Source organism: Lepidochelys kempii, chromosome 10 (genome assembly GCF_965140285.1).
Source record: "Lepidochelys kempii isolate rLepKem1 chromosome 10, rLepKem1.hap1, whole genome shotgun sequence".
Classification (NCBI taxonomy): domain Eukaryota; kingdom Metazoa; phylum Chordata; order Testudines; family Cheloniidae; genus Lepidochelys; species Lepidochelys kempii.
Genome location: NC_136389.1, coordinates 13283834 through 13311657, shown reverse-complemented (window position 1 = coordinate 13311657; position 27824 = coordinate 13283834). Strand labels below are relative to the sequence as shown.

At 38.7% G+C, this 27824-nt stretch overlaps 2 protein-coding genes across 10 annotated transcripts in view; one reads left to right on the top strand and one right to left on the bottom strand.

The window, feature by feature from the left end:
- GPR146 (G protein-coupled receptor 146) overlaps positions 1 to 5215 on the top strand; it is a 66444-nt gene extending 61229 nt beyond the window's left edge. For 4 of the 7 annotated variants that reach the window (XM_073362051.2, XM_073362047.2, XM_073362046.2 and 1 more), the window contains 2 exons: positions 2065 to 2167; positions 3228 to 5215. In XM_073362051.2, coding sequence (XP_073218152.1) covers positions 3272 to 4273 — 1002 coding nt within the window. In that variant the 5' untranslated portion in view covers positions 2065 to 2167; positions 3228 to 3271 and the 3' untranslated portion in view covers positions 4274 to 5215. Of the gene's footprint in view, positions 1 to 2060; positions 2168 to 3227 lie in introns of all 7 variants that reach the window. The other 3 variants (XM_073362053.2, XM_073362052.1, XM_073362050.2) reach the window with 2 other exon arrangements.
- Positions 1 to 27824, bottom strand: part of CHLSN (cholesin) — a 241932-nt gene that overhangs the window by 158280 nt on the left and 55828 nt on the right. The gene's annotated exons all lie outside the window — the stretch shown is intronic.

Here is a 27824-nt window from a genome sequence, read left to right as displayed (position 1 = left end):
TCAGTTTCAAGCATCCTAAAGACCCAGTCCTACAGTCTTTACTTAGGCAAAACTCCTTTTGAAATGATCAGGAGGTTTGGCTGAATAAGGAATGCAGGATTGGACACTATAGTTGTATATCCAATAGGTACAGTAGTTTCTCATGTGAATAATAAGCATGCTTAAAAACCAGGTGCTTTTGTTTCAAAAAAGTAGTTTCTCTAGTATTGTAGACACCTTTTAACTATATATTTCCCCAGAAAGTATGTTTATAATGGACTTTAGAATCAGTTCATTTATGTTCATTTCTAATAAGAGTTTTGTAATTTCACAAGAAAATTACTGGACAAAAAAAAAAATTGCCTACAGTTCCTATGATAGAAGTATGGCATTAAATTTAACTTAATTTAAAGGATATAAACATAATGGTGTTAATCTTTAAACGTTTGCACAACCAAACATTAAATGCAGAGATAAAAATGGCACTCTTTTCAGTATGAGACAATAGAAAGGGAAGTATTCTGTGTCTGATGTAATTTAGTCTGGGGTAATAACTATTAGCCACTTAGAGTTAGATCCTACAAAATGGATTTCCCTGGGAAAACCCATGTTTATACATCGCTCCCCTGCAGTCAGTGGGGCTCCACATGGGTGCAGGGGTAGACTTGGGTGGATCCATTTGCAGTGTCCAGCTCTCAGTCTGCAAAATTAGTTGAACCAACTCACTGAAAATGTAATGAGTTGACTTGGGGTTACTGTCACCAGCAATTTTTTCAACATATTTAAAATAGTGTACACTTCCTGTACAAGGAACTAGACTGCTTTAGATTTTCAAAGATAATATCACGCTTTAAGAGACAACTTAAACAAACCTAAGATACTGTATACCACTGTAATGCTGTAGTTTATGAACACACTAAAGGAAAAACATGCAATCAGCTAGGAAAATAAAACTACTTTAAAACACTGATGAAGGAAAACTAGGATTAAACAATTATTAAACATTTACCTTGTACTTCCGCTGAGAGAAAAAAAAAGGTTTTCTGAGAAAAGTGAGTTCTTAAAAGTGAGTTAAGAGATTCATTTTCCTAATTGAAAAGATTTTATTTTTGGATTGATTTTTACTGCAAGAGCATGACTGATACAGGTAATTGGAAATACAAACACATACACTAACCAGCAGCAATAGGTATGGGGATTAAACCTTACAGACTCAGAGTCAAATGCTGTGCAACTCCTTTGACACTTCAATTGAATTACACCTGTGAAGCTGAGAGCCAAATGTCGCCCTATTGTGTTTAGAAAACTCATATTGTGTAATTCAATCCAAGGCAGTTCATTCAGTTAAACATGCTGTCTAGTGACATTAATTCAACTGTGAAATCTTTATTACACATTTGATTCATCTTGTCTCCCTTTTATTTCTTTTTATAAAGTGTGCTTATGTGTCCCCACACTCTCTCCCTCTCATACATTAAAAACAAAGAATTTAAACTAATGCTGAGCATCTAACTCTCGCTTTGTGTGTTTGACATATAAGATCACCCCCATGCAGATCAACACTGTGGGACAGATGTCGGCAATCTTTAAACAGAACTCCCCATGTACTTCAGTGGGGAGTTCTGCTTAAAAACAATATAGTACTGTGGGAATACCAGTGCTGATACCACAGCCATGGTTATTTTCATTTTTACAATGTTAGAGGGAGATTATTTCCATACTTTTGCAAACAGAGCTTCCGTTTAGGTTTGTTTTTAGATTAAAACTGGTTTTAGAAGAAAAGTTATCCTTATGTTTATTAAGCATGGAGTAGCTGGACAAACTAGTGTACAGGGACCTTTTTAAAGAGTTTAAAGATCAGGGTTCCTTTTAAAGAGTTCAAGCAATTCAGGAAGAGGAAGGGTATATAATTCTTACCCTTCTGGAACGAAGTGAGACTGTCCTGATACCCGGCTCTTATAACATTACAATTTGTATTTAGTGTCAATGTATACATTTCTTGATTTTATTTGAAGTGCTGACTTCAGTATTTTCTTTATGTTGGAAATAATAAGGACCTTTTTATGTATATTCTGTATGAGTTAGGAAAAGTAGAGACTTGAAAGACATCTCTGAGACGCATGTTTCAAGTTGCTGGACACCAAGCCTCTCTGAACTCCTACATTATACTCACATTAGGCTTATCATGGTAAGCTAACAATCTTTAATTAATATTATGGAAAAGGCATTATGCCCGCCATAATTTATAAGAAATGAATTCATTTTTGAAATATACATTATAAATGTAATATAGTGCAATATTTGACACAATGTGGAAAAGTAGCCATCTCTCTCATTAAACTACAGTTTTCAATGTTAATAATAGGGGCAAAACGCTAACTAAATCATGCAAAATGTGGAAACTGAGAAAGGAATATTTGAAAATGCTATTGCAAAAAAAACTTATATTTTCTGAAATTATCCTCTACGTAAGGAAGGTAACAATTAATAAATTGGGCCCCAATCCTTCAAACACTGAACTACATACATAACTTTACTTACATGTGTAGTCCCACTGAAATCAATGGGTAAAGTATCTAAGTGTTCATAGATTTGACGCCTTTATTTGGAAACAACACTAAAAATACATTTAGTTTTCAAAGTTCTTTGTGGCCTTGGTCCACCTTACTACTGGCCTAATAGCCACCTGCTCCCACCTCCCATTCTGATCTATCTTGGCCTCATGTCTATTCCCTTCTTACCATTCTCTGCTGGGGAAATCACTCTCTTATTTATGCTGACTCCACCATACAGAATTCTACAGTCCATTCTCCATGTCACTTCTACTTTTTTAAAATTAATCTTAAAACCTTCTATTTTTCTCCAGCTTGTTATTGGTTCCCTCCGTAATGTGCTTGTTTATTAAGGGTGCTGTGTAATAGTAGTCAAATGCATTGTACTATATATCTGTTGGAGTTTCTTTTTGAGAGGTATAGCTTCTGTGTTAACTTCTCTTGTGTGCCCTATAACAAACTATTCATTACATTAGTATTAAGAATTCAGCACATGTACTAAAATTCCTCAAACATAATTTTGGGCCATAAACAATTTTATTCTAGACTAACAAGAGCCCAGGCATTTTAGCCATTTATAGCGCATAAAATGATCATGTATTGTGTCTGAGATGTTTTCTTCATGCCTGGATTCTATTTTTATTAGAATTTAAAACATGAACAATTTATTTACTTTTGATATTTCTCTCCCTTCAGAAAAGCTGGTAACCAGAAGGGAAGATACAAAAGTTAAGATCACTATGTGGAGCTGTGACGCTTTCAACAGTACCAAGAACAGTGAGAACCAGCATCTCTGCCATGACTTCCATCTGGTTCTTTTCATCTTTTCCCTACTCTACCTCATCATCTGTTTTCCAGTTGGCCTTTGTTACAATGCCCTGCTGGTCCTGGTTAATCTCTGTAACAAAGCAACTATGACAATGCCTGATGTTTACTTTGTCAATATTGGATTTGCTGGCCTCATCATCAGTGCCATGGCACCAATATACCTTCTAGGACCTGCCAATACAAAATGGGCCATCTGGAATTTTAACAATGAAGTTTATATTACATTACTCATTTTATTCAATATTTCATCTTTAGTTATCATGTACTCTACTACATTGCTCAGCCTGGACTACTACATTGAACGTGCTTTACCAAGAACTTATATGTCAAGCGTGTACAACACAAAACATGTCTGTGGGTTCATCTGGGGAGGAGCTATGCTTACAAGTTTTTCATCTCTCTTATTCTACGTCTGCAATCATGTATCCACTAAAATAATTGAATGTTCCAAGATGCAAAACAAAGAAGCAGCAGACGCCATTATGGTTTTTATTGGGTATGTCGTACCAGCTATTGCTGTACTGTATGCATTTGTGTTAATTTTGCGAATACGTAATGAGGCTACACCACTGGACCACGACACTGGAAGATTAGATCCTTCAGTCCACAGGCTTTTGATTGCTACAGTCTGTACACAGTTTACATTATGGACACCCTACTATGTAACTCTTTTGGTAAACACATTCATTAATGCTCAAGGAAAACTTACAGATGAGAATTACATCCGAGTATTACCTTTTATCAAGAGTGTATCAAAACTGTTGGCTTTCTCAAGTAGTTTTGTAATGCCTCTACTCTACCGATATATTAACAAAAACTTTCCCCACAAATTACGACGGCTGCTTAAAAGAATACACTGTGGAAATCAAGGATGTTCTCATGAACGCACAGTAGTACAGCAAGTTATGACGTAGGTATGAAAGAATCTCATGGGGCTCAATTACTGCAGTACTTTGTATACAGTACTCAGTATGTGACAATGTTTTGTTGATTCTTAAAGATCACTTATATGGGAGCACCTAGCAAGGAGACTTGAAAAGAGCTTCCATTATAACTAAATGATTTACAGTTTAAACCTACAGATAGTAAAAATGGTTGCAAAAAAATCTCTTAAGAGTCTGTCTACATGTTATAATACCTGTGTTTTCCAGTATTTTCAATGCACTGAGTCAGTTAAAAAGCATAAGCTTTGTCTTCACAGTTCTAATAATCCTGTTTGAAGAAATCACTAAGGGGTTAAATGAAGCCTTGATTGAATACACAGCACTTTGTTATACAGGAAAAAGAAGTATTTTACTCTCCATATAAAGGAACACAACTGTTTTAATTTTAAAAGTAGAGCTATTCTTGGTGGTGGCAAAGACAGCATCTTTTCAATGGAGATGATCTCTGTTAAAGATCAGACTGTTCAACTATGTTTTAATAGCGAAGTGTTAATTATAAGTTACTTTAGTATTTAATTAATTTGCTTCTTCTCCCTTCCCCAAAGAAGGGAAAAGGAACCTAAAATGCAATTCTAAGAAAGGATATTCTCATGCAGACTTAGCTACATTTTAATATCTTTGACAAATCAAATTTTCCTAGATGTAACAATTAACAAACATGCATTTAAGTCTTCATTGCTCTCTGTGTATCATAAAAACATTTCAATGGTTCAAAAATATTTATTAACTATTTTCAGGGAACAAAGAGACATTTGCCCTGCATATTAAAACGAAGGATACAATGGTTCATGAAGTTAGAGTGAAAGTAAAATGTATATGGTTGAAGAATGTCTGGCTAAGTGTTATGGTCCACAAAAGTTCATGTAACTAGAGTGAATTATTTTAAACAAATAAATATGTTTCTAATGAACATTTTGCATTTTTAAGGGATATGTTTGTGACAGTAATAAACTGAAGTCTCTTTAATCGTGGGACATAGTTAAACTTTTTTGGGGAAAAGCTTTCGATCTAGGTATTTTAAAATGGGCGAGGACCTGGAGCCCTTTTTAAGTCTGATAAGTTACTATTTTCCTGGAACAGAACAATGTGTTGCTTCCTTTAAAATGTGTCAGACTATGAGTAATCTTTCTTAAACTAGGCTTAGTTATCACTATCTTACTTTTTAAGTACCAAAATTCAAGCACTTGAAGTTACAGGAAATGTAAAATGATACAGAATGAAAAGAAAAAAATCTATAGTTTCTAGTATTATTTAAACATACATTTTTAGCATCTAAATTTAACCAGTTGAAATTGCTTTGTTTTACATAAGCAAGAATAATTTGTATTTTATTTAATGTAGAATCAGCCAAGTTATACATAAAAGAAATAAGGAAACTAATCCATAATAGGAGTAATATTTAAAATGGATATTTATTAATTCAAACCAGCACTAGTTATTTGCTAAATATTTAGAAGTGGAACTCCTTGCAGCGTGACTCTAGAATGCACTATATCAATTGAATTTTTTAAATTCACAATACTGATTGCCAAATTTTACAGTTGAGAGAAAAGGAGTACTTGTGGCACCTTAGAGACTAACAAATTTATCTGACCATAAGCTTTCGTGAGCTACAGCTCACTTCATCGGATGCAAGTGGATGCATCCGATGAAGTGAGCTGTAGCTCACGAAAGCTTATGCTCAAATAAATGTGTTAGTCTCTAAGGTGCCACAAGTACTCCTTTTCTTTTTGCGGATACAGACTAACACGGCTGCTACTCTGAAAACAGTTGAGAGAGTATTTGAAAAACAGAGATGCTGCAAACACAAACAGTGGAACCTCACTGACCTGCACGAACAGCGGAGTGCAAATTAGAGAGGTTTGGGGGCTAGAAAATGTTCGGGGAGAGCACCTGATCCAATGGTTAACTATAAGTACTCTCACCTTTGGCACAGATAGCAGAGAAGCCGGAAGATGAACTGGTATTCTTCTAGTGGCTTGTGGGGAACATGACATCATCTACACTGGGCTGTCTCAACACAGTAGCAGAATTCCATTGGTTTAGAAGTTAAATTGCAAAACTAAAATTCCACATTAGTGTGTATTTACAGTTTACCAAAGTGCAGGTTAGCAAGATTCTGCTGCAGAAGAAATTAGGAGAAAAAATAACTTTAAAACCCTTTTAGTTATTAATAGCACCATTTCACCACACTCTTTGTCTCAGGTTTTTTGTCTCTTTCTGTATAGATTACAAACTATATGAATCAGGAAGAGCGAGCTCACAATCCATTTACCACTTCTTTTCCCTCCTCCCCTTCAGGACTATTCCACTCAATCCTCCACACACCTGTCTCTGCTTCTCCTCTCTGGGTAGTAATTTATTCAACTCTCCCATGAACATGTTGATTATCCTCTACTTTTCTTTTACCAAAAAAAAATATAATAAATTATATTTTTAATAATTACTTATTTTAATTAAGACTTTGCCCAAAATAATTTTACTCTTAATTCCCTGTACATTAAACCACTTGAAGGACTATTCAACTCAATCATATTGATCCCTTTCATAGGTTCAATGTGTTGGTTAGTTCACAAATATCTCCCTGATACCAGCTGATGGGAATGAGCCTGATCTTTTCCTGTTACTGTGTATGATTTACATTTCACCTCATTTTGAGCCAATATACCCCTTTCAGCCACATGTTCATTTGTGCTCTTCATATAGCATATGCCTTGCATCTCACTAAATATAATCTACTGTAATAAAAAGAATACTGTAAACAGTCATCCCTCAAATCTCTTTTGACCAACATATTAGACAGCCATTAAATTTTGCACATGTTCAGTATCTGCCTTTATGTTTTCCAGTATTATGGAGCTGCTCAGTGTCATAGCATCAAAAATCTTGCCTTTATTATCAAATTGTTTTTAAATGTAAATAATGAAAGGGTAGAGAGACTTACCATTGATCTCTGCACTACCTCATTAGTAGCTTATTTTTAGGATGGAAACGCCAATTAACAAGCATGAATCTCCTCCTCTAAATAATTTTTGCTATGTTGCCAAGTCTCTTCATGCTCCACTATCTCATCTTCTTGAAACTTATTTCTGAAGTGGAACTCTCTGAAATAATTTCTCTGAAAACATAGGCATAGGGACACAAATGCATCTTTCTTTTTGCCATAGCAACTGCATCTTCTCACAGCTCCAGCTTAATTCAATACGAGATGCCTTTCCCAAGAGCTTGCTGGCTCTGTTCAGTCAAGTGCTACTTGTCCTAAAGAGCCCAGACTAGTTGTCTGAAAAAATGCTTCTAACTTTCTTTGCAGCATTTCTAAAGTCATTAAACTTTATTCCATTAATTTGCTGTAGATCTCTTTTAAACAACAGCACCGTGTTACAGGCACAGAAAAAGATGGAAGCAATTTGGGGAACAAGGTGTGCCAGGACACAAGACTCTTGGTGGCTCTACCCTTGCAGGGAGTAGTTGTGGCAGGGAAGTCTCCCTTGCTTCCAGAGACAGGAGCAGCAACGGACATTCACACACACCCATCTCAAAAGTAGCAAGGGTGGCAGCAGATGTTCCCTCTTCTTTTTAAACAGTGGGGACTAGTACTTAACATAGCATCTAGGATGTATCAGCTTGGGTGGGTGTGTGGATGTGTACACCAGGTCCACTGCACTTTCCGCTTCTGCCGCACACCGTCCTCTGTCAAACTGTTGGTGGTGGGGCTTCCCATAACAATAGGTTTTGGAGTTAACATCACATTGAAATGAATGGAGCACCTCATATCTCTCAGAGCTGTTGTTTCAGGCAGTCTGCAGACTAAGGGATACTTCAGGGCACCAGTTGCACTCAGTTTGTGAAGGCCTAGAGTGCCTGTGCTTTAACCTGGGCCTGTATGGACATTTTTACAAATCATCTGTTTCCTTCTCTACTCTGAGTACTTGTAACAATTGCAGCCTAGCCTTCTTTAATCCCCCTCCCGCCCACAAGTGAACAGATAATAAAACTTCTCTTATACCCATCTAGCAGAATAAACTCTCCTCTTCTTACCAAAAGGAAATCCATTTCCTGAAGGGCAACATTAAACCCAGCATTTCTGTCCTATAAAAGTTGTTGCAGAAGTGCAGTCCAGCATCCAAGGAAACAGAATTTCTAGATGGAAGGAAACTGGCCTTGCGTGGTGTGACTATAGAGTCACACCAGACTGATTACCTCTTTAAAACACACCTCCAGAATGTTATACCTGTCTTAGAGATTTAGCTGCATTGTCAATTTTAATTCTATTTGCTTTCCTTGCACACTTCTAATTTTATGTCCCCACATAATCTTATCCCTAATTTTCACAAACATGCAGCCTCTTCATTTGCAAAGTATAAAATGCCACATTAATTTCTGTCCTTTTCCACTTACATGAAATTCCCTGCTTCACACGACTGATCTTTTATAACCTCTCTTCAGATTATCACTTCTTGTCACTTTTAATGTACTATAAAATTTGATTTTCATGTTTAATTTTGCTCTACTACTCTTTCACGTGGGGCCTCACACTTTATCCGTGGTACCATTCACAGTTGTTTTAGCTTCACTAGCTTCTGTTCTGTTGTCTTTTTATGACATTTCAGTTTTATTGGAATGATTTGATATTGTAATTCAAGGCTGTCCAGTACAATGGAAGGGGGGGTGGGGAAAAAGGAAGATCTATTCCGTTTTCTTCAACATACTCTACAAATCTGCAGACTGTTTTAAAGTCCTAGTTTGTGTATGTGTGTGTGCCTGAAGTTAAGTATTTTTGCACATATCCTCAGAAATATTTTAAATATGAGTATATCATCAATTGATTCCCCTCCCCACCCCCTCATTTTTGTTTCTGGATTAGACTGGGTTGTTATTTTCAATAGTGAGCCTGATCTTTTGGTTGCTCCGTAGACACTATGGCATGCAACTGCGGGAAATGCTGAGAAGGCTTACTATATGTGCACGCACTCTCCTTGAATATTAGATCAATAGTGACTTTTTAAAAAATAAACATTGAAGTAAACATTCAAATAGGCAACGACTTTGTACTGGTTATACAAATATAAAAATATATGAGCACATACATTAGGAACTGTACTTGAGAGAAAATTAAATATGGGATAGTGAAAATATAAGGAGTTTTATGAACAAATCCTTGATATGACAAGTTCTCAAAACATGGCAAACACCAGTACATCAAAAGTGGGGCCTTTCCATTTCAATGCCTGAAGGTTTCTGATTGCTTTGTAAATATGAGCCCATCTGTTTTGCATTTGAATTAATATTGGTGAAGTACTGTATATATGCAGGTAAAAGTAGCCTACTGATGTACAAAAATTTGCAAAGAATTTATTAAATTATTTCAAAAATAAGATACAAGTCTATCACCATTTAAATGTAAACCTCTTTCAATGATTAAAGTGTACTGTATAAATTTCTATTTGCATACGCTGTACATTAGAAAGTCAGCACAAGAAAAGTGACATTATTAACAGTATTATTTTCTCACAGAGTTTAGTATTTTTTAGTTGATTTATGGTTTGTAGCCTCTCTGCTTTCAGAAGAGCCAGTTATGTCAAATCAATAAACTAACAAAATTGTTCACCTCTGCATCTGCTTATGTTATTGCTACAGCTGGTTTTCAGACTGATTTGTGTTGGGTAATTGATAAAATCACTAGCTTCCATACTTTCCATTTGGGAACCAAACTCGCTTTTACCATATAAATAAAATAAATTGACTGGAATATGAATATTGTACTTACATTTCAGTGTATAATATAGAGAGAAGTATAAACAAGTCAGTGTATGAAATTTTAGTTTGTACTGACTTTGTTAGTGCTTTTTATGTAGCCAGTTGTAAAATTAGGCAAGTATCTAGTTGAGTTGGTGTACTCTCTGGAAGACCTCCACGTACATGTACCCCTGTACATGTACCCCTGGTTGAGTACCACTACTTTACTAGTCTAAATAAGAGAGCCAGCACTCAATTAACAAATTCATTGAGCAATATATTAAAGGCTGTTTCAGATGATCCATCCTGTGTTCATCTGTTGAACTTTCCATTTCCACTGGTACACAACAAAAAGACAATCAGTGTTCATCATCTTGCTTCATAAACTACAACCCCATTTATTCAAAAGGTTTCATATTAATGAAGATAAACTAGTTTATAAACAATAGGCTAACTGGCCACGAGTTTTGTAGAGGCTGAACTCTGGACCTGATCTCATTTACACTATTGTAAATCAGTAGCAAGTCCACTGAAGTCTTCTGAATTACACTGGTATAAAACTGGTGTATGAGAGATCCGAATCAGCCCTTTTGGATGTACAGTTCCAAGATCCTATTTGCTTTCTGGATGTTAACTCTCACTGATTTCAGGTGAGAGTTACTAGTATTCTGAGGTGGGAGGACAGAATCATGGGAGTTGTTTGTGTCAGAATGCAGTGAAAATATGCCAGGGGACTATATTTAAAAGTCCTGGGGGAAATAAACAAGACTCAGTTAAATGGGGTTGTACTATGTATGTTTACTAAGAAAGAGTGACAGTAGTACAGTGGTTAGGTTTGGAGCCAAATTCTGCTCTCATACCAGTAGAAATCCTGAGTGATGCCACTGACTTGATTGGAATTAAATAATATTGACAACAGTGAAAGGGAGAGCAGAATTAGGGTCTTGAATTCTAGTCTCAGTTCTGAGAAGCCAAGTAATCATTTTTTCCCTCAATCTTATTTAATCTTTTTATTACTGACCTCGGCACAAAAAGTGGGAGTGTGCTAATAAAGTTGCGGATGACACAAAGCTGGGAGGTATTGCCAATTTAGAGAAGGACAGGGATATCCTACAGGAGGATCTTGATGACCTTGTAAACTGGAGTAATAGTAATAGGATGAAATTTAATAGTGAGAAGTGTAAGGTCATGCATTTAGGGATTAATAACAAGAATTTTAGTTATAAGCTAGGGACGCATCAATTAGAAGTAACGGAGGAGGAGAAGGACCTTGGAGTATTGGTTGATCATAGGATGACTATGAGCCGCCAATGTGATATGGCCGTGAAAAAAGCTAATGCGGTCTTGGGATGCATCAGGAGAGGTATTTCCAGTAGGGATAAGGAAGTTTTAGTACCGTTATACAAGGCACTGGTGAGACCTCACCTGGAATACTGTGTGCAGTTCTGGTCTCCCATGTTTAAGAAGGATGAATTCAAACTGGAACAGGTACAGAGAAGGGCTACTAGGATGATCCGAGGAATGGAAAACTTGTCTTATGAAAGGAGACTCAAGGAGCTTGGCTTGTTTAACCTAACTAAAAGAAGGCTGAGGGGAGATATGATTGCTCTCTATAAATATATCAGAGGGATAAATACCGGAGAGGGAGAGGAATTATTTAAGCTCAGTACCAATGTGCACACAAGAACAAATGGATATAAACTGGCCACCAGGAAATTTAGACTAGAAATTAGACGAAGGTTTCTAACCATCAGAGGAGTGAAGTTTTGGAATAGCCTTCCAAGGGAAGCAGTGGGGACAAAAGATCTATCTGGCTTTAAGATTAAATTTGATAAGTTTATGGAGGAGATGGTATGATGGGATAACATGGTTTTGGTAATTAAATATTCATGGTAAATAGGCCCAATGGCCTGTGATGGGATATTAGATGGGGTGGGATCTGAGTTACCCAGGAAAGAATTTTCTGTAGTATCTGGCTGATGAATCTTGCCCTTATGCTCAGGGTTTAGCTGATCACCATATCTGGGGTCGGGAAGCTGTATTTGATACAGGGAGGTAAGGGACACGACCACTTTCTCTCAGATCCGATGGTATCAGTGTGTACTGTCATAATGGAGAGCGCCGTTGACAGACTGATCTCCCTCTCAGACATCATCATCAGTAATACCAAACAATTAAAGAAATGATTGTCTGAAATTAAAATAAAGAACAAATGTAGCGTCTGTTTTAATTAGAATAATATCAACTATAATCTATCTGCTCCATTCATTTTGCCATATTAACAACAATATGGTTTTTTTTTTAATTGTCAATTTTCATCTGCAACTGACTGTTTGCATTATACACTACTTGGAATTCTAAATCACTGGCAATCCACAGAGCTTTAATAATTATCACCGAACCTGACAACTGCTAACTACTGCAACTTCTACCTCACCTGCCTCCACTCTACCAAAAATACCATTGCTAACAATTAGTCCTACATGTATCAAGAGAGTTATTCACTTAATCAACATAATACTAAAGTTATGCATCATCCTACACATACAGCTTCTTAGCCAACATCTTTTGAAAATTAAAAGTAATCAGCCCTCTTATATATATAACTAAACAATAAAGTTTGTTCTCTTATTGCAGTCAGATGACTGCATCCTGTGATCGTTAAAGTGAATCATAGTGAGCTGATTTATAGTTTGAGGGAAGACCCAGCTGAGAAGAATGACAATTTCTATCTCCTCCTCTTTCAGTTTCCAATGTCAATGTGATACAACAGTTATGATGACTAATTGTTCATGAAATATAAGGCATCATGCAAATGTATACTGATTATGGTATCTCTGTTCAAAGGTCTTTACCATTATCACAGATGGGCAAGTCAGATTTGTTTGAAATGCAGTATAATCAGTACACATTCAGCACCCAAGAATTGCAGCTATTTATATGGGAAGCAGTGTAGTATAGGGAAATGAACACGGAGTTGGGATTCAATATCGTCTGATATGTAATTGCACTAATTGCACCACTACCACTGACTTATTCTGTGATCTTGGGGAAGTTGCTAACATCTCAGTTACTGAGTTTCTTCTTCCCTCAGGAATGTTATCAGAATTAGTTAATATTTGTATAGCACCTGAAAATATAAAGTACTACTTAAGTGCTTGATATCATCTATCTGAAATCAACTGCACAGTATTAGAAGCGTTATTGCTCTCATAAGATAATTTAATAATAAAACCTAGTATATTCAGTAATTCAAAATACAGGGTATATTTTTGTAATGATTATAAGTTTTAAGAGGGAGTTTTTTAAAACTGCCTTCTTCTCATCCCAAAGCATCTTTACAGACATGAGGAGCAGTACAGCATTACCATTCATTCTTGTCCATACCTATTTCTCCATTAATATCAGCCTGGTCACGTCCACGCACACGATGTCATGCCATCTAGTGGGTGGTCGGCCTCTAGGTCTGTGACAGTGCTTACATTTGCATTATTTTCTTTGGCATCCTATCATCTGTTTGTCTGCTAATGCATCTCCAACATCGTAATCCTTTCAACTGCGGTCAGTCCCATACCCTGATTTCAGATGCTACTCTCCGAACTTATTCATTTGTCTTAAAATCATTCCACTTTGTATCTGCCATCTTCCGATGAACTCTCATCTCTACTGCCGCCAGCTTTCTGATGTCTGTTTCCTTTAATTTAACCGTGTCTCTAGACCACTGAGTAATACTGTTAGTATACTGATAAATGTTCACTTTGGTACCAAATATAATGTTCTTATCAGTCCACGATCTCATCAACTTCTATGCATCCCTTGCAACTAAAGCACATCTCCTTTTAACCTCATTCTTGATGGAGTCATTGGCACTGATCAAGCTTCCTAGGTACACATGCACATGCAGGCACGATAATGGAGCAGCTGATAGGGGACTCGATTAATAAAGAATTAAAGGAGGGTAATGTAACTAATGCAAATCAACATGGGTTTATGGAAAATAGATCCTGTCAACTGACTTGATATCTCTTTTGACGAGATCAACAAGCTTGGTTGATAAAGGTAATAGTGTTGATATGATATACTTAGACTTCTGTAAGGCATTTCACTTGGTTCAACATATTTTGATTAAAAAACTAGAATATAAAATTAACATGTCACATATTAAATGGATTAAAAACTGGCTAACTGATAGATCTTAAAATGTAATTGTAAATGGAGAATCATCATTGAGCAGGTGTGTGTCCAGCAGGATTCTGCAGGGATTGGCTCTTGGCCTTATGCTATTTAATATTTTTATCCAGGAGTGGGAAGAAAACAAAATTATTGCTGATAAAATTTAGGTGAGTGGTAAACAATGAAGAGAACAGGTCTCTGATTCAAGTGTGATCTGGATTGCTTGGTAAAGTGGGCACAAGCAGACAATATGTGCTTTAATTCAGCTAAATGTAAATGTAAATGTATATATGTAGGAACAAAGAATGTAGGCCATACTTACAGGATGGGGGTCTCTACCTTGGGAAGCAGTGACTGAAAAAGATCTGGAGCTCATGGTGGATAATCAGCTGAACATGAGGTCCCAGTGTGAAGCTGTGGCCAAAAGAGATAAGGCATTCCTGGGATGTATAAACAGGGGTAACGCTAAGGTTACAGCTGAGTGCAAAAAAAATTTCTAAATTTGCCACTCCAATCTGCAGGGGACGGGGCTGGCTGAGGGGGAGACAGGATCAGGCGACCCTGCTGGAGCGCTCCTGCCAGCAGCAGGGCCAGTGAGTGGAGCAGGGGGACAGGGGCAGGAGAGTGGGTCTCTCTGGAGGATTGGGGGGAGGCTCTGGGCAGTGAAAGGCTCGGGGTTGCTGAGCAGTGGGGGACTTGTGGGGGGTGCTGGGCATCATAGGCCTGGGAACTACAGGTGTGTGAGGGGGTACTGTAGCACCCCCAGGTTTTACTTTGGCCTCTGCTCCTGGCCCCACATCTCGGGTCCTTGCTCCTGGCCCCATGGTGTCCCCCCGCCCAGCCCTGCGCCGCAGGGCTCCAGTCCTGGCCCTGCTCTTGGCATATGGGTCTGTGGGAGGATTGTGCAAGGGCGGGGCGTGGGCAAGGAGGGTGTGTGTATGGGTCTCTGGGCAGGGGAGTTCTGGGAATAGGGAGTTGGTGGGGCATTGGGCAAGAGGTCGGTGTGGCGTGTGATTCGGGTCAGCCTCGAGGGGAAGGGGCTCGCTGGCAGTGCAGGGCTCAGTAGGCCAGTGTGCGTCTGGCACAGTGGTTCTCAACCTGCAGCCCAGAATGGTAAACCAATTTTTTGGTTGAGGAAGAGCTCCCCTTGGATCTCTGCTCCACTTTTCCTTAATTAGCCCTCGGGGGTTTGCAGAGCAACATGAGGCCTATTCCTGCCATCAAAGCATAAGAGCTTGGCTTCACTAGAGTTTTTATCTTAAATTAATCATCAATTAACTCAAGATAGTAACACCTTTATAAAGGGTCTGGACACTCCCTAGGCTTTGCTTTACTAGTTTACTGTTCTGGGGTACACTTTACCAGTAAAGCACAGTCATTTTTAGATGCTTTCTCCACAGAGCTCCAAGTTCTTGAAAGCATCTGAGGATGAACCTAGGAATCAAACCCTTTTGTGGAGTGCCAACTCCAAGACCACTGGACCAAATTACATGCTATAAAAATGTACATACATTTCTGATTTAGGTTAAATATGTAGGTGAAATAAGTGCAAGTGAAGGACACCAAGATTGAGTGCTCTGCAGAATAAAGTCCTGTGTTTATCCCCAGAAGAGATACACAGCAAAGACAGCAGACTTGTATTTTCTTCTCATGGCTCCACCCATGTTCTTTAGTAATAACCAGGAAGAATAATTTCAATGGGTGAAACAGTAACTCAGGCTTCCTGGCCCAATAATAATCTCTGCTAAGACTATCAAAAAGGAAACCCAATTAGCAGAGTTTTTTTAAAATGCAGAAACATGTCCACTGAGCACCACCAATGTATTTGACATAGTGACTGAACCATCACTGGCTGGTAACTTTCAGTCTCTACCACCCTGGGTTGGATTTGAAAGACTGAAAAACTCTTTAGCCCATTACCAAAACCTTGACCCATCTACCCATCTGCTCTCACTTGTGTACTTTCAGAGATCTATTTAAAACAGTTCAATGCCAAAATATCCTGAGCAGAGCCTTCAGGTATAGTGCAAATTGGTGCTGAAACACTTTTTCTAGGTAATTTGTGATTCCAGCTTACTTTCGTTTTTGAAATCCAGAAAATTTGTTCTATGCAGCTTCCCTATATAAAAAGACCAGGCTCTGATTTTCAGTTGGTTTTCTTTAAAGCATGATGAAATGCATCAGATGAGGGGCGCTGTAGAAGCATAGTACTGACCAAACGCAGGACAGTGAAAATTTTAGGTCCTGCACAATCCCTATGCCTCTCGTTACTGCAGATTTTCAGAAGACTACCACAACAAAAATTTTTCTGTTGGGTGTACTGATTTGAGGGAAGATACAGTAATTAACAAATTCTAAGCAGTGAGCTTGTATATGCTGGAATGAGCCAATCCTATTTTTTCCCCATTTATAATTGAAGTTTTAAACACACTATGAAATGCTGTCACTAAGAACACTGGTGCTAAGTCAGACACAAAACACATTAAGGACTCAAAACCCTTCCCTCCCAATACATGGTGGGCATTACACTGGATCTTGGAAAATAAGCTATTGCATGTGCACACGATCTGGCCTTCCAAAAAACCAGCACCCTATGAATCAGGAAGCAGGAATGCACCCTAAATGTTAATTTTAAGCAAGGTGATTTTTGTTTGTTGAATTTTTTTTTGCATTTTTTTCCTTTGACTTTTTTCATTGTGTTTTATTATTTAAAATACTGCACTTCTACAAATTTAATTGCAAAGGTTGGCTAATACAAGTAGGATCATTTCAAGAACAGAAAAACATCCAAAAACTGAATGAGAAGCCACTGGATGGCCTCACATACTCAGAAATGCTTGGGGCAACCACTACTGGAATATCTCACTGCGTAGGACAATTTGAACTTTAAAGTCACATGATGAAACCATTGGTTTTCTAAACATGCAACGTATTCAGTTTGAATAACTTAAAACCGAGTTCCTGTTTCCTCTGCAGAACTGTAGGTTTTTGTAGTCTGTGACTGTCTGGGATTTTTAGCTTGATACACAGCAACTAAAGAAGTGACTTTGTTTACGCAGGGAGCAGAGTATATATTTTAAAAGAGTTATTTCCTCCTAACAGTAATTATATTTCATCTCACTATTCACTGTGAAAGCCTCAGCCAGTTGCATCTGTGGAACATTTCTTTGCAGAGGTAAGTGTTTTACCTTGCTTTAAGTATGTAATGTTTTAATCACCACTAAAGGATCAAACTATAAAGTTTTAATTTAAACATTTTATTTTTCCTTCCATCTGTATCATCTGGACCATATAAAGTACGATAAAATACCACCCATCTGCAAAATATTTTCATAAAACTAATGTTTAATTATAAAATTGAATTTTAGACATAAACAGATTTAGAGACTAAGAGAGCATCCAGACCACTTTCTTAATGGTTGGGAATTATCATGCAGTTTTAGATACATAACAGGAAACGTTTTATATAACACAGGAAACACGTCAACGGTACTGATTAAAGTCTATGCAGAGAGTTAGTGCTACTTCATTTACATTCCAGAGAAGTAAAAATGTAAAGTTTCAGTTAGACAGAAACTGATGAACTTTTTAAAATTGAAGCATCTGTCTTCTTGAACATTCAAAATTCCACATAATTTCAAACCTGAAAGATTTGTGTGGAACTTTCAATCATTCCTACTACTCAGAAAATTGTCAGGTGAGAAAAATTTCAGAAGGGTATTTTAGTGTTTCATCATCTTACTGTACAGCAGCTGCAGCCTCTTATAAATAAATTCTGTCCCCATCTTTTAACATGGCAGAACCTAGAAGTAGTAGGAAGGCTGATCAGGGTATATTTTATTTAGAAAGCCTAATCTGCATTGCGCTCAAGAGTTAAAACTGCACATGCTCATCATGGGCTGAGAGCTGGTAGCCACAGAAATCTTGTGTACAAAGATTTCTGGTTGGATGAAAGGAAATTTTTCTGGTGGTTGGAAAAAGAATGCAGGACAGACTCTCCTACTAAATTTTTTTATACAAAAATAGACTGGTTGCTAAGGAAATCATCCCCAAATTTAGAGATGCCCCTTTGAAGGTTTTAAATAAGTGCCAGTTTCCATTAAGCCAAGGTTCCAAGTCTTGGGAGCTTAAGCAACCAAACACAAGAAAAAATTGGTTTTAGAGTACAGGCTCTCTCTCAATGTTTTCTTTTCACTTCTTGCAGTCCAGCATTGCCTCTTGTGTGTTACATTGAATTGCTCTGCTCCAGCTGTTGGCAGTGAAGGATAATTTATTAGCTGTGTGCCTGTGCTTCAGAGAACAGGAGTCTGACACGTACACCTTCACTGCCTGCACACAAAGCATAACAGATCAGACTAGAGCAATGTAGTGCCAGGAAAAAAAAAACAAACAGAATGGGAAGGGAGAGACAACATGAATCAGAAGCGGCAAAGAGTCCTGTGGCACCTTGTAGACGAACAGACGTATTGGAGCATAAGCTTTCGTGGGTGAATACCCACTTCGTCGGATGAATCAGAAGAACAGTGGACAGAAGAGCAACAGAAGAATGGTGTTCAACTATAACGAAATGGAGAAGAACAAAGGCAAGGAAGGAGATAATCTAAAGAGGTGTAGGAAAGAAATAAGCAAGACAAGATCAAAAAGTTCATACAAACAGAACATATTGAGGATGATTTTGTGATTGAGGCACAGGACTTAAATTACATGAGATGGGGAATTAATTCCAGGCTCTGCCACAGCCTCCATGTCATGTCCGGTGTCTCACTTCCCTAGATGCAAAATGCTAACAATGTTATCTACGTAACTTACAGGAGAATTGTGAGGAAAAATTAAATACGGTTTGTCAGGCGCTTAGGGATTAGATTGATAAATTCCACAGTAAACCAATAAAGAAAGGACATATAATCAGGCAGAGCATAAACTGTGGGGGGTTGTTGAGAGTACACCACATGCCATTGCAATAACGTAAGGATTAGCAGCAAATGTATGGAACACCAAAATTTATCAGAGAGTGGTTGAAAGGGAATGTTACGTCCTTCATGTTTTCCATACTGGAAGCTCTAAGGGTATGTCTACACAGCAGCTGGGAAGGTGTTTCCCAGCACAGGTAGACAGAAAGCTAGCGTGCTAAAAAGAGCATGGCTACAGTGGCACAGGCAGCGGCTTGGGCTAGCCAGCCGAGTACCTACCTACGGGATCAGAAGGGTTTGTACTTGGGTGGCTAACCCAAGCTGCTGACCTTTCTGCTGCAGCCACACTGCTATTTTCAGCATGCTAGCAGAGCTAGCATGCAACTATCTACCCACATTGAGAAACACCCTAACAGCAGTTGGATAGATATACTAGTGTTTTGAGTAAATTTACAGCCTGCTTGACTGCCTGGATTTTCTGCAGTGGAAGAGGTGTGAAATAATTGCCTTCAAGCTTTCTGCTGCCTCCCCCACAGCCACATATCTATTTACATTGCAGAGCTAGTGTGTATTATCCTCAAACCCAGCTGATAATATTATTAGGGCATACATCTATCAACACAGATTCATAAGAACATAAGAATGTCCATAGTGGGACAGAACAACGGTCCATCTAGTCCAGAATCCTGTCTTCCGACAGTGGCCAGTGCCAGGTGATTCGGAAGGAATGAACAGAAGAGGGCAATTATTGAGTGATCCATTCCCCGTCATGGAGTCCCAGCTTCTGGCAATCAAAGGCTTAGGGATACCCAGAGCATAGGGTTTCCTCCCTGACCATCTTGGCTAATAGCCATCGAGGGACCTATCCTCCAGGAACTTATCTGATTCCTTTTTGAAACCAGTTATACTCTTGGCCTTCGCAACATCCCTGGCAACGCGTTACACAGACTGAATGTGCATTGTGTGAAGTAACTCCTTAGGTTTGTTTTAAATCTGCTGCCTATTAAATTCCTTTAGTGACCCTGGTTCTTTTGTTATATGAAGGGGTAAATAACACTTCTTTATTCACTTTCTCCACACCATTAATGATTTCAGTACCAGTTTGCCTGGTACTGAAGTTAGGCTTACCAGCCTGTAATTGCCAGGATCGCCTCTGGAGCCTTTATTAAAAATCCATGTTACATTAGCTATCCTCCAGTCATTTGATAAAGAGGCTGATTTAAGTGCTAAGTTACATACCACAGTCAGTAGTGCTGCAGTTTCATATTTTTAAATGCTACTGTGGCAGGTTTCTTTGTTATCCCCCAACCCCCAAGGATGTTAAACTGAATTACATTATGGTTGCTATTATCAAGAGATTCAGTTATATTTACCTCTTCGACCAGATCCTGTGCGCCACTTAGGACTAAATCAGGCACTGACTCTCCCCTTGAGGATTCCAGGACTAGTTGCTCTAAGTAGCAGTCACTGACGGTGACTAGAAATTTTCTCTCTACATGCCATCCTGAGGTGATATGTACCCAATCAGTACAGGGATAGTTATCTAGTCTTCTGTTTGTGTAGCCTCTCTAATCTCCCTGAGCGTTTCACCATCACTGTCATTCTCCTGGTCAGGTGGTCGGCTGTACATTCCAACTGCTATACTCTTACTATTCAAGCACAGCATTTTTATCCATAGAGATACTATGCTACAGTTCGATTCATTCAAGATTTTTACTATATTTGAGTCCCTGCATTAAAAATTTTTCTGACCAAATGGCCTGAAAACTTTGCATAACAGACTACCATAAGAGAGATGTGGACATCAGGATTATCTTACTGCAGGTTAAAGGATCACATACATCCAACAAAGAAGCCTTGTTTGAACCTCAGGATCAGTTTAGTAGTATACTAGTGCACTCTGACAGTGAATTCACAAAGCAGCATTGGTTTCAGTCTTTAAAAATTCTGCTCATCTTAGAAGTAATAACTATTAGCAAATAATATATAGAGGCTAAGCCAATTGTCCAAGATCACACAGTGAATCAACTGCAGAGATGGCAATAGACCCCAATAGCCTTAGACTCCTGGTCCCATTCTATAACCACTAGAGACCATGCTCCTCCACTGAATCACCCGATCCTGTGAGGTGTTGCTTAGCACCTCTTGTAAGGTGTTACGGATCCTCAACTCTCTTTGAAATCAGTTGGTGACACCTGCCAAGCTCTGTGCACCTTGTAGGATAGAACTGAAGTAGGAAAAATAGATTTTGCAATAATGTCTGTCAGAGAAAGAAGCATGGCTCTAAGTGTTAGTTTGTGTCCCCTCCAACCGTATAAAAGAGCGTGGATAGTGAGTCCTTTGGATTAAACCCACGCTTACGGAGAACTCTTTCCTACCTTAGTCTGAATTCACAGCTGACAACGTGTTCTCCTTTTTCAAAAACACACCTGAAGAGATAGCAAATGAAAAGACAAGGCCAATGTTTGTACGTTTTAAAAACTACTACCAGAAAAGAAGCTCCCAGAAGCAATTTACAAGACAGAACTGACACCTAAAGTACTCATTTTAATCTTGCTAATTTTCCAGTTTAAAAATATTCAAGGATACACCACAAGCCTCTAACTACACAAAAATAGCATCTCGTGTTTCCATTTTTATTCTCCTGAGGTGGATCACATGTTCATGAGTTCAAGCAGGCACTGTGAGTTTATTGATTAAGGATAGGAAAGTTTTAAACAGCTTGTTGTTTTGGTAAGATCTCACTAACGTGGAGAGTTTCCCTGGAATCTTTTTTTAGCACGGTGCATTGCTAGGATTAAAACAGAAAACAATTAGGTCTTATCTACACAGGAAAGTTTTGCTAGTTATACTAATATATCTATTCGGGTATAATTATAGCAGTGTAACAAACCTGTCTCCTCCCTACCCCCCCCACAAATCCGGACACCCTTAACTCTAGTGTGAATGCCTTGCTACAATTTAGCTTAAACGCCTTACAAAGTGACAAACTAAACTGAAAAAAGACACTTGTAGACTGGAATAGAAGTACCCACATGAGGAGTGATACTAGTTTAAATGCACACCAGTTTAAATTTACATCTTAGGGGAGATGGGGGAGAAAGGGGGAAAAAGGGAGAACAGGGAGGAAGAGGAAAAGAAAAAAATTGTAGATAAGGCCTCAGTTGTCATTTTAATTTGTTTCTGGCATCATTTTTTTGATAAGTGTGAAAAAATGAGACCCATATAGGTTGAGAATATCTTCTTCAAAATGTCACTGAGCGCAAAAGCAGCAGGATAAATCTACTCGGTCAGTGATCAAGAGGATGCAATTTATTAAGGCAATAAGTTGTAACTTCTGCAGTTTGCTGCTCTATATCTAATCTTCCTTGTCTCATAGTCTCCTTGGTCTTATGCTTTGGATATTCAAAAGGGGAGTTAGCTGCAAGTATGATTTGCTTGGCTATAGTCAACAGATGGAGCTGCTACCAGTACCAAGGGCAGATCCTGGCCAACTGCAAACATACATCAGTATTATCACTGGTTTTTCAATAGTCTGATGCAGGCTGATATTATTTACAGTGAAATCTAAAGCTACCTTCTTGTTTTCATGAGCAACAATACTACCACAAAAGTAGCCTGCTATAAAGCTATACTGAGATTCCATGTAAGGGAACTGGACATGGTTACTCGAGAGATTACTTGGCCAGCAGTCTGAAAGGAGTTCAGAAAACAGTAATGGAAACATTTATAGAGCCAGAACTAACTACAAATGCTCAATGCTGTCAAAAAGTTGACAGGTTCAGATGAAAATATCACAGGAGGCTGAGGTAAAAAAACTCTTTAACCTTAGAAAGAACATCTCACATTTATCTCAGCCTCCCAATGTCATTGTGTAGGATGATTCCTTAAGCAAGTGACCACCCTCCTCCATGTGCCCAGCTTCCCTTCATTACCTCACAGTCTAGCCTCTTTGGCCATGTCTAAACTACAAACTTTGGTCGATAAAAGTTGGGCATAAAGCTGCCATAGTCAGCATATCGCTCATGTGCATGTACACTTGGTTCCTTGTATCGGCACGGCACATACTCACCAGGAATACGAGTGTCGATACACAGTGTGGTGCACTATGGGTAGGTACTCCATTATGCAGCTTGCCATCTTCCGGCACACTGTCTTTTGGCAACTTATGGCAATGCATGGTGGGGCAGAAATGAGTCACACAGTGGTGACTGTGAGCAAGAGGTCAAGTTCCCAGGATGCAACTTACTTCATCCCATAATGCAATAATTTTCCGGCCTTTTTTTAAAATCCCCAAAACCTGTGCGGCACTTCTCACTGTCCATCATCTCTGACAGAAGCATGGAGCCCATACAGCTCTGCAGGATTGTCATGAGCATTGAAAACACAGGATGAATGAGCCTCTGATATTCGCACAGGAAGTACCACAGGAAGGGGGGACATGACAATTTGTAGAGAACAGATTGCTCTCTGACATAGGCAAAAACAATTCAAGGCTGTTGGTGGCCTTCACAGAGCAGTTGCAGATGGTGGAATGCCACTTGATGGATCACAAGGCACGTGTCGCTGACATCAGTGTTGGCTGGTCAGGAAAAATGCACGACACTTGCATCTTTTTACTCCTCGGGGAATTGTACGCCAAAAAAATAAAAATTTTGGCATATTTTATTTGTCAAAATAATGCAATATAATCATGAAAGTTTCAATTATTTGGGTAATTTATTTAACCTACAATACAGAAAAAAATCACAACTATTCAGCATTTCCTAAACACATGAAAGTTAAGTTACAAATACTTGGTAACCAATACCCTGTATTCCAGTTATAATCCTGGGTTTTCATTTAAACTACATTACAGAACACCAAACAGCAAAATAAAGTAGAATGTCATTTTAAGTTGCTCTTACATTTTTGCTAATCATTGTCCTGCATTTTAGTATAAATCCAGTATTTTCATTTAAATTACAGTACAGAAAACAAAGAGCCTTCAAGTTTTTCTCACTTAGTGATTTCCTTCTGGCAGAAAGGATCAAATTGTTCAAGTGAAAAACTTCTCTCCATTCAGAATTTGAGACAGCATTTATGCAATTCAAGGCTAGTTTGACGACATTTTGAATTCTCTCTTTCAATAAAAGCCAAAACACTTGGCGATCTACAAAAATAGGATTACTTTGAATAGCCTCAAACACAATCTTTTCCCGGTACAGTTTTAGCTCCTGTTCAGGTACCTCAGAAAAAACAGGTATTGCTTGAAAATATCTCAGTGTTCTGGCAGGATATTAAACATGATGAATATCAAATAACCTACAAGCCTTCAGAAAATTCAGATCTGGCTGTTGAAATTACAAATATTTGTCAACCTTTTCCATGGGCTGTACCTCCCAAAACAGCCTGGCGTGGCCCCACCCACGCTCTGCCCCCAAACCCTTCCTGCTGCTGTTCCCTTCTGTGGTTGAGAGGCTAGGACAGGGAGGATGAGGGCCATGGTATGCAAAAGACCCTACCGTGCCCGTCTCCTGGGGCTGGGCCCTCACTATGCTCCGGCAGTGGTGCCCACCCCAGGCTGGGACCTCGCTGCGCTCTGGCCTCGCCGTCTGCTTGCCTGCCCAGCACTGGGGCTCGGGGCACGTGGGGGCGTGTGTTTTCCAGACTCCAGCATGGGAGAGGGAACAGAAGGGATGGAGCCTTGAGCAAAGCTGGAGGGACCAGGGGCTAGCCTCCCCCAAGGGCATGTTCACCCGTTGCCCATGAGCTTTTCAGAAGCTTCATGGAATGCCTCTTTAAAGAGATCTAGGCAGGGCAAGTCTTTCAACAGGAGATAAAGTTTTCTGCCTCCCTAAATTTGAAAAACTCTGAGGTGGCTTCTGAAGGGAACTCTTGATGTGAACTGAAATATATCTGGAGTTCTTCCAGAAGGTCAAATGCTTTAGCAGTGCAAGGCTTCCTGCTCTCAAATGCAAGATTTAAGCTGAGAATTTTTTCAGATTTCTATGCTGGAAAAGTGATCTGTACTTTCAACAATGCACACTTAGTTGGGGCATTTAGCATTTTCTAAATTGGGGTCGGCAACCTCTCAGAAGTGGTGTGCTGAGTCTTCGTTTATTCACTCTAACTTAGGGTTTTGCGTGCTAGTAATACATTTTAACATTTTTAGAAGTCTTTCTAGAACTCTTTCTAGAAGTCTAGAACATATAACTCTTTCTAGAAGTCTAGAACATATAACTAAACTATTGTTGTATGTAAAGTAAATAAAGTTTTTAAAATGTTTAAGAAGCTTCATTTAAAATTAAATTAAAATGCAGAGCCCCCCCAGACTGGTGGCCAGGACCCGGGCAGTGTGAGTGCCATTGAAAATCAGCTCGCATGCCATAGGTTGCCTACCCCTGTTCTAAATGGTTTGCACAGAAACTGAGGAGTTGCTGTAGCACTCTTCATTAACGAACCCTGAAAAGTTCTTAGAGTGAAAGTTAGCTGAAAGTTAGCTGAAAGTTCTTAGAGTGATACTAAACAGCATAGAACCAGCTGTTCCAGCATGTTCCACCTGGGCTAGGACTCATGGATGCTTTGGCATATGGAGACTCCTCTTGTAGTTCTGGTTCATGAAACAGAGATACCTCCCTTTCCCACTACCAGAGTTATAGAACACGTTTTTGAAGCACCTTACAAATGTATCAACCAGCTGAAAAGGCTTACTAAATGATTTACCAGTTAACAATATGTGCCAAAAAGGTGACATGCACAGAATTTGGAAACACTGTAGAAAACAGAATCAAATGCCTTTTTCACATAACTAGCGTTGTCAGTATCAATTACTACAACATTTTCATAATCAATCTGGTATTCATTTACTGTTTTGACTACAGACTCTGAAATAGTTGAATCATTAATAGCATCTAAAAACACTGTATCTACCAAAAAAGTTAACATGCCCACTGCAATCAGGTTCTAATTAACTGATCTTGCCTCATCATCATCACAACATTCATCAAAGATAACAGCGATTTTCTTCCCTTTAAGCTTCAGTTCTAAGTTTTCCTTTTCTTTGGAGGTACACATCAGGTAAGGATGTCTCAGTCAGTTGTATCCTATCAGGAATGGCACCACCATTCCAGATCCTGCTGTCAAGAAATTCTCTCACAAGTGGGTGATCAGTCTTTGACAAAGGGATGTTGGCATCTGCTAGTATCTTCTCACCCATATTGTACAAATCTGAAGGTAAAAGTTAGGTAAATCTTGAGTGAGCACAAATGTTTACTATCCTGTAACATCTTTCATCTTGTATTAATACATGTATTCATATTATATTTAATTCTGAACTTCTAGATTTTAATTTAGATTTATAGTGAACGATCATGATTACACACACACACACACTCTAACCTTAATATTTAGTTATTTGGCTTATGCCTCTATATCCAAGGAGACTCGCACTCAATCACAAAAATGCATTATTAAATTATAATCAACTGTAAAACATCACGTGAAAGTGCAAAAGTTACAGAATACATTCTACACTATCATCATCAACAGAAAACTGACCATAGTGATCACTTTAAAAAAAAAAAAGTTTAAAAACAGAGCTATTTATTCAAGATCTCAGAGCAAGTGAAGAGACCCCATCGCTATAGCTCTTCTAAGCTACTTATCTTATTTTTCTGTATTATAACATTTTCTTATATTTCCACTCACCTCCACACATTCTTTCTCCACCTGTGTTTTGTTTTTCAGTGTACTTGTAATGATTTTCTGATGTTTGTTTCCGCCTTCCTCTTGAGCCGCACCTTCCATCTGTTTGTGTTTTTTTGATGCAAAATATCCACAATTACGGACCATCGGTCATGACTGAGAACAACATTGCAGGATGTGCCAAATAATTTGTCCCCATCCACATGCAGTTTTGTAGGAAATTCTCGAGCACGAGAAGCTGGTGTAGCTGTTTTTGATGCATTATGTGAAGGCTGTTCACATTGGACAAAAGAGCAAATATCCCTTTTCCCTTTGGTAACTACATCAGGACATGGCTGGCTACTTTGGGAAGTGCTTGGTTCTGACTGTCCTGACATTTTATTGACTGCTTGATGAATGTTTTATTTGCTTTCAAAGTCTTTTTTTTTTTTAAATGGGTAATTAAAATAGATCCTGAGCTGTAATCTAACCCCACTATACCACTGTGGCATGGGACAAAAGCGAGGAAGCATACAGATTTTCCTATCTGAGGATTCCCTTACTGTTATTTACAATAAGGCTTGTTTACACCACTCTGGCAATGTAAAGGAGCCTTAAAACTTGTACATGTGTTTTGTGCTCCTGGGGGAATTGACTAAGAGCATGGCTACACTGGAAACTTCAAAGCGCTCCCACGGCAGCACTCTGGAGTACGAGTGTGGTCGCGAGAGAGCTCGCCAGCACTCCTGGTAATCCACCTCCATGAGCTTTAAAGCGCTCAGACTTGCTGCGCTCAGGGGGGTGATTTTTCACACGCCTGAGCCAGCAAGTTAGAGCACTATAAAATGTAAGGGTAGACAAGCCCTAAGAATGGGAACAATGCACTAACAATAGGAACATTAACAACTCTGCAGGCAGGCTACTACATTTTCTGCTCTGCCTGAGGTGACAGAGCCTGCATCATGCCTACTTCCAAACAACCCAAAGCCCACCACATTAGCCAGTTGAGAGGGAGTCGCTCTTGCTCATATGCATAC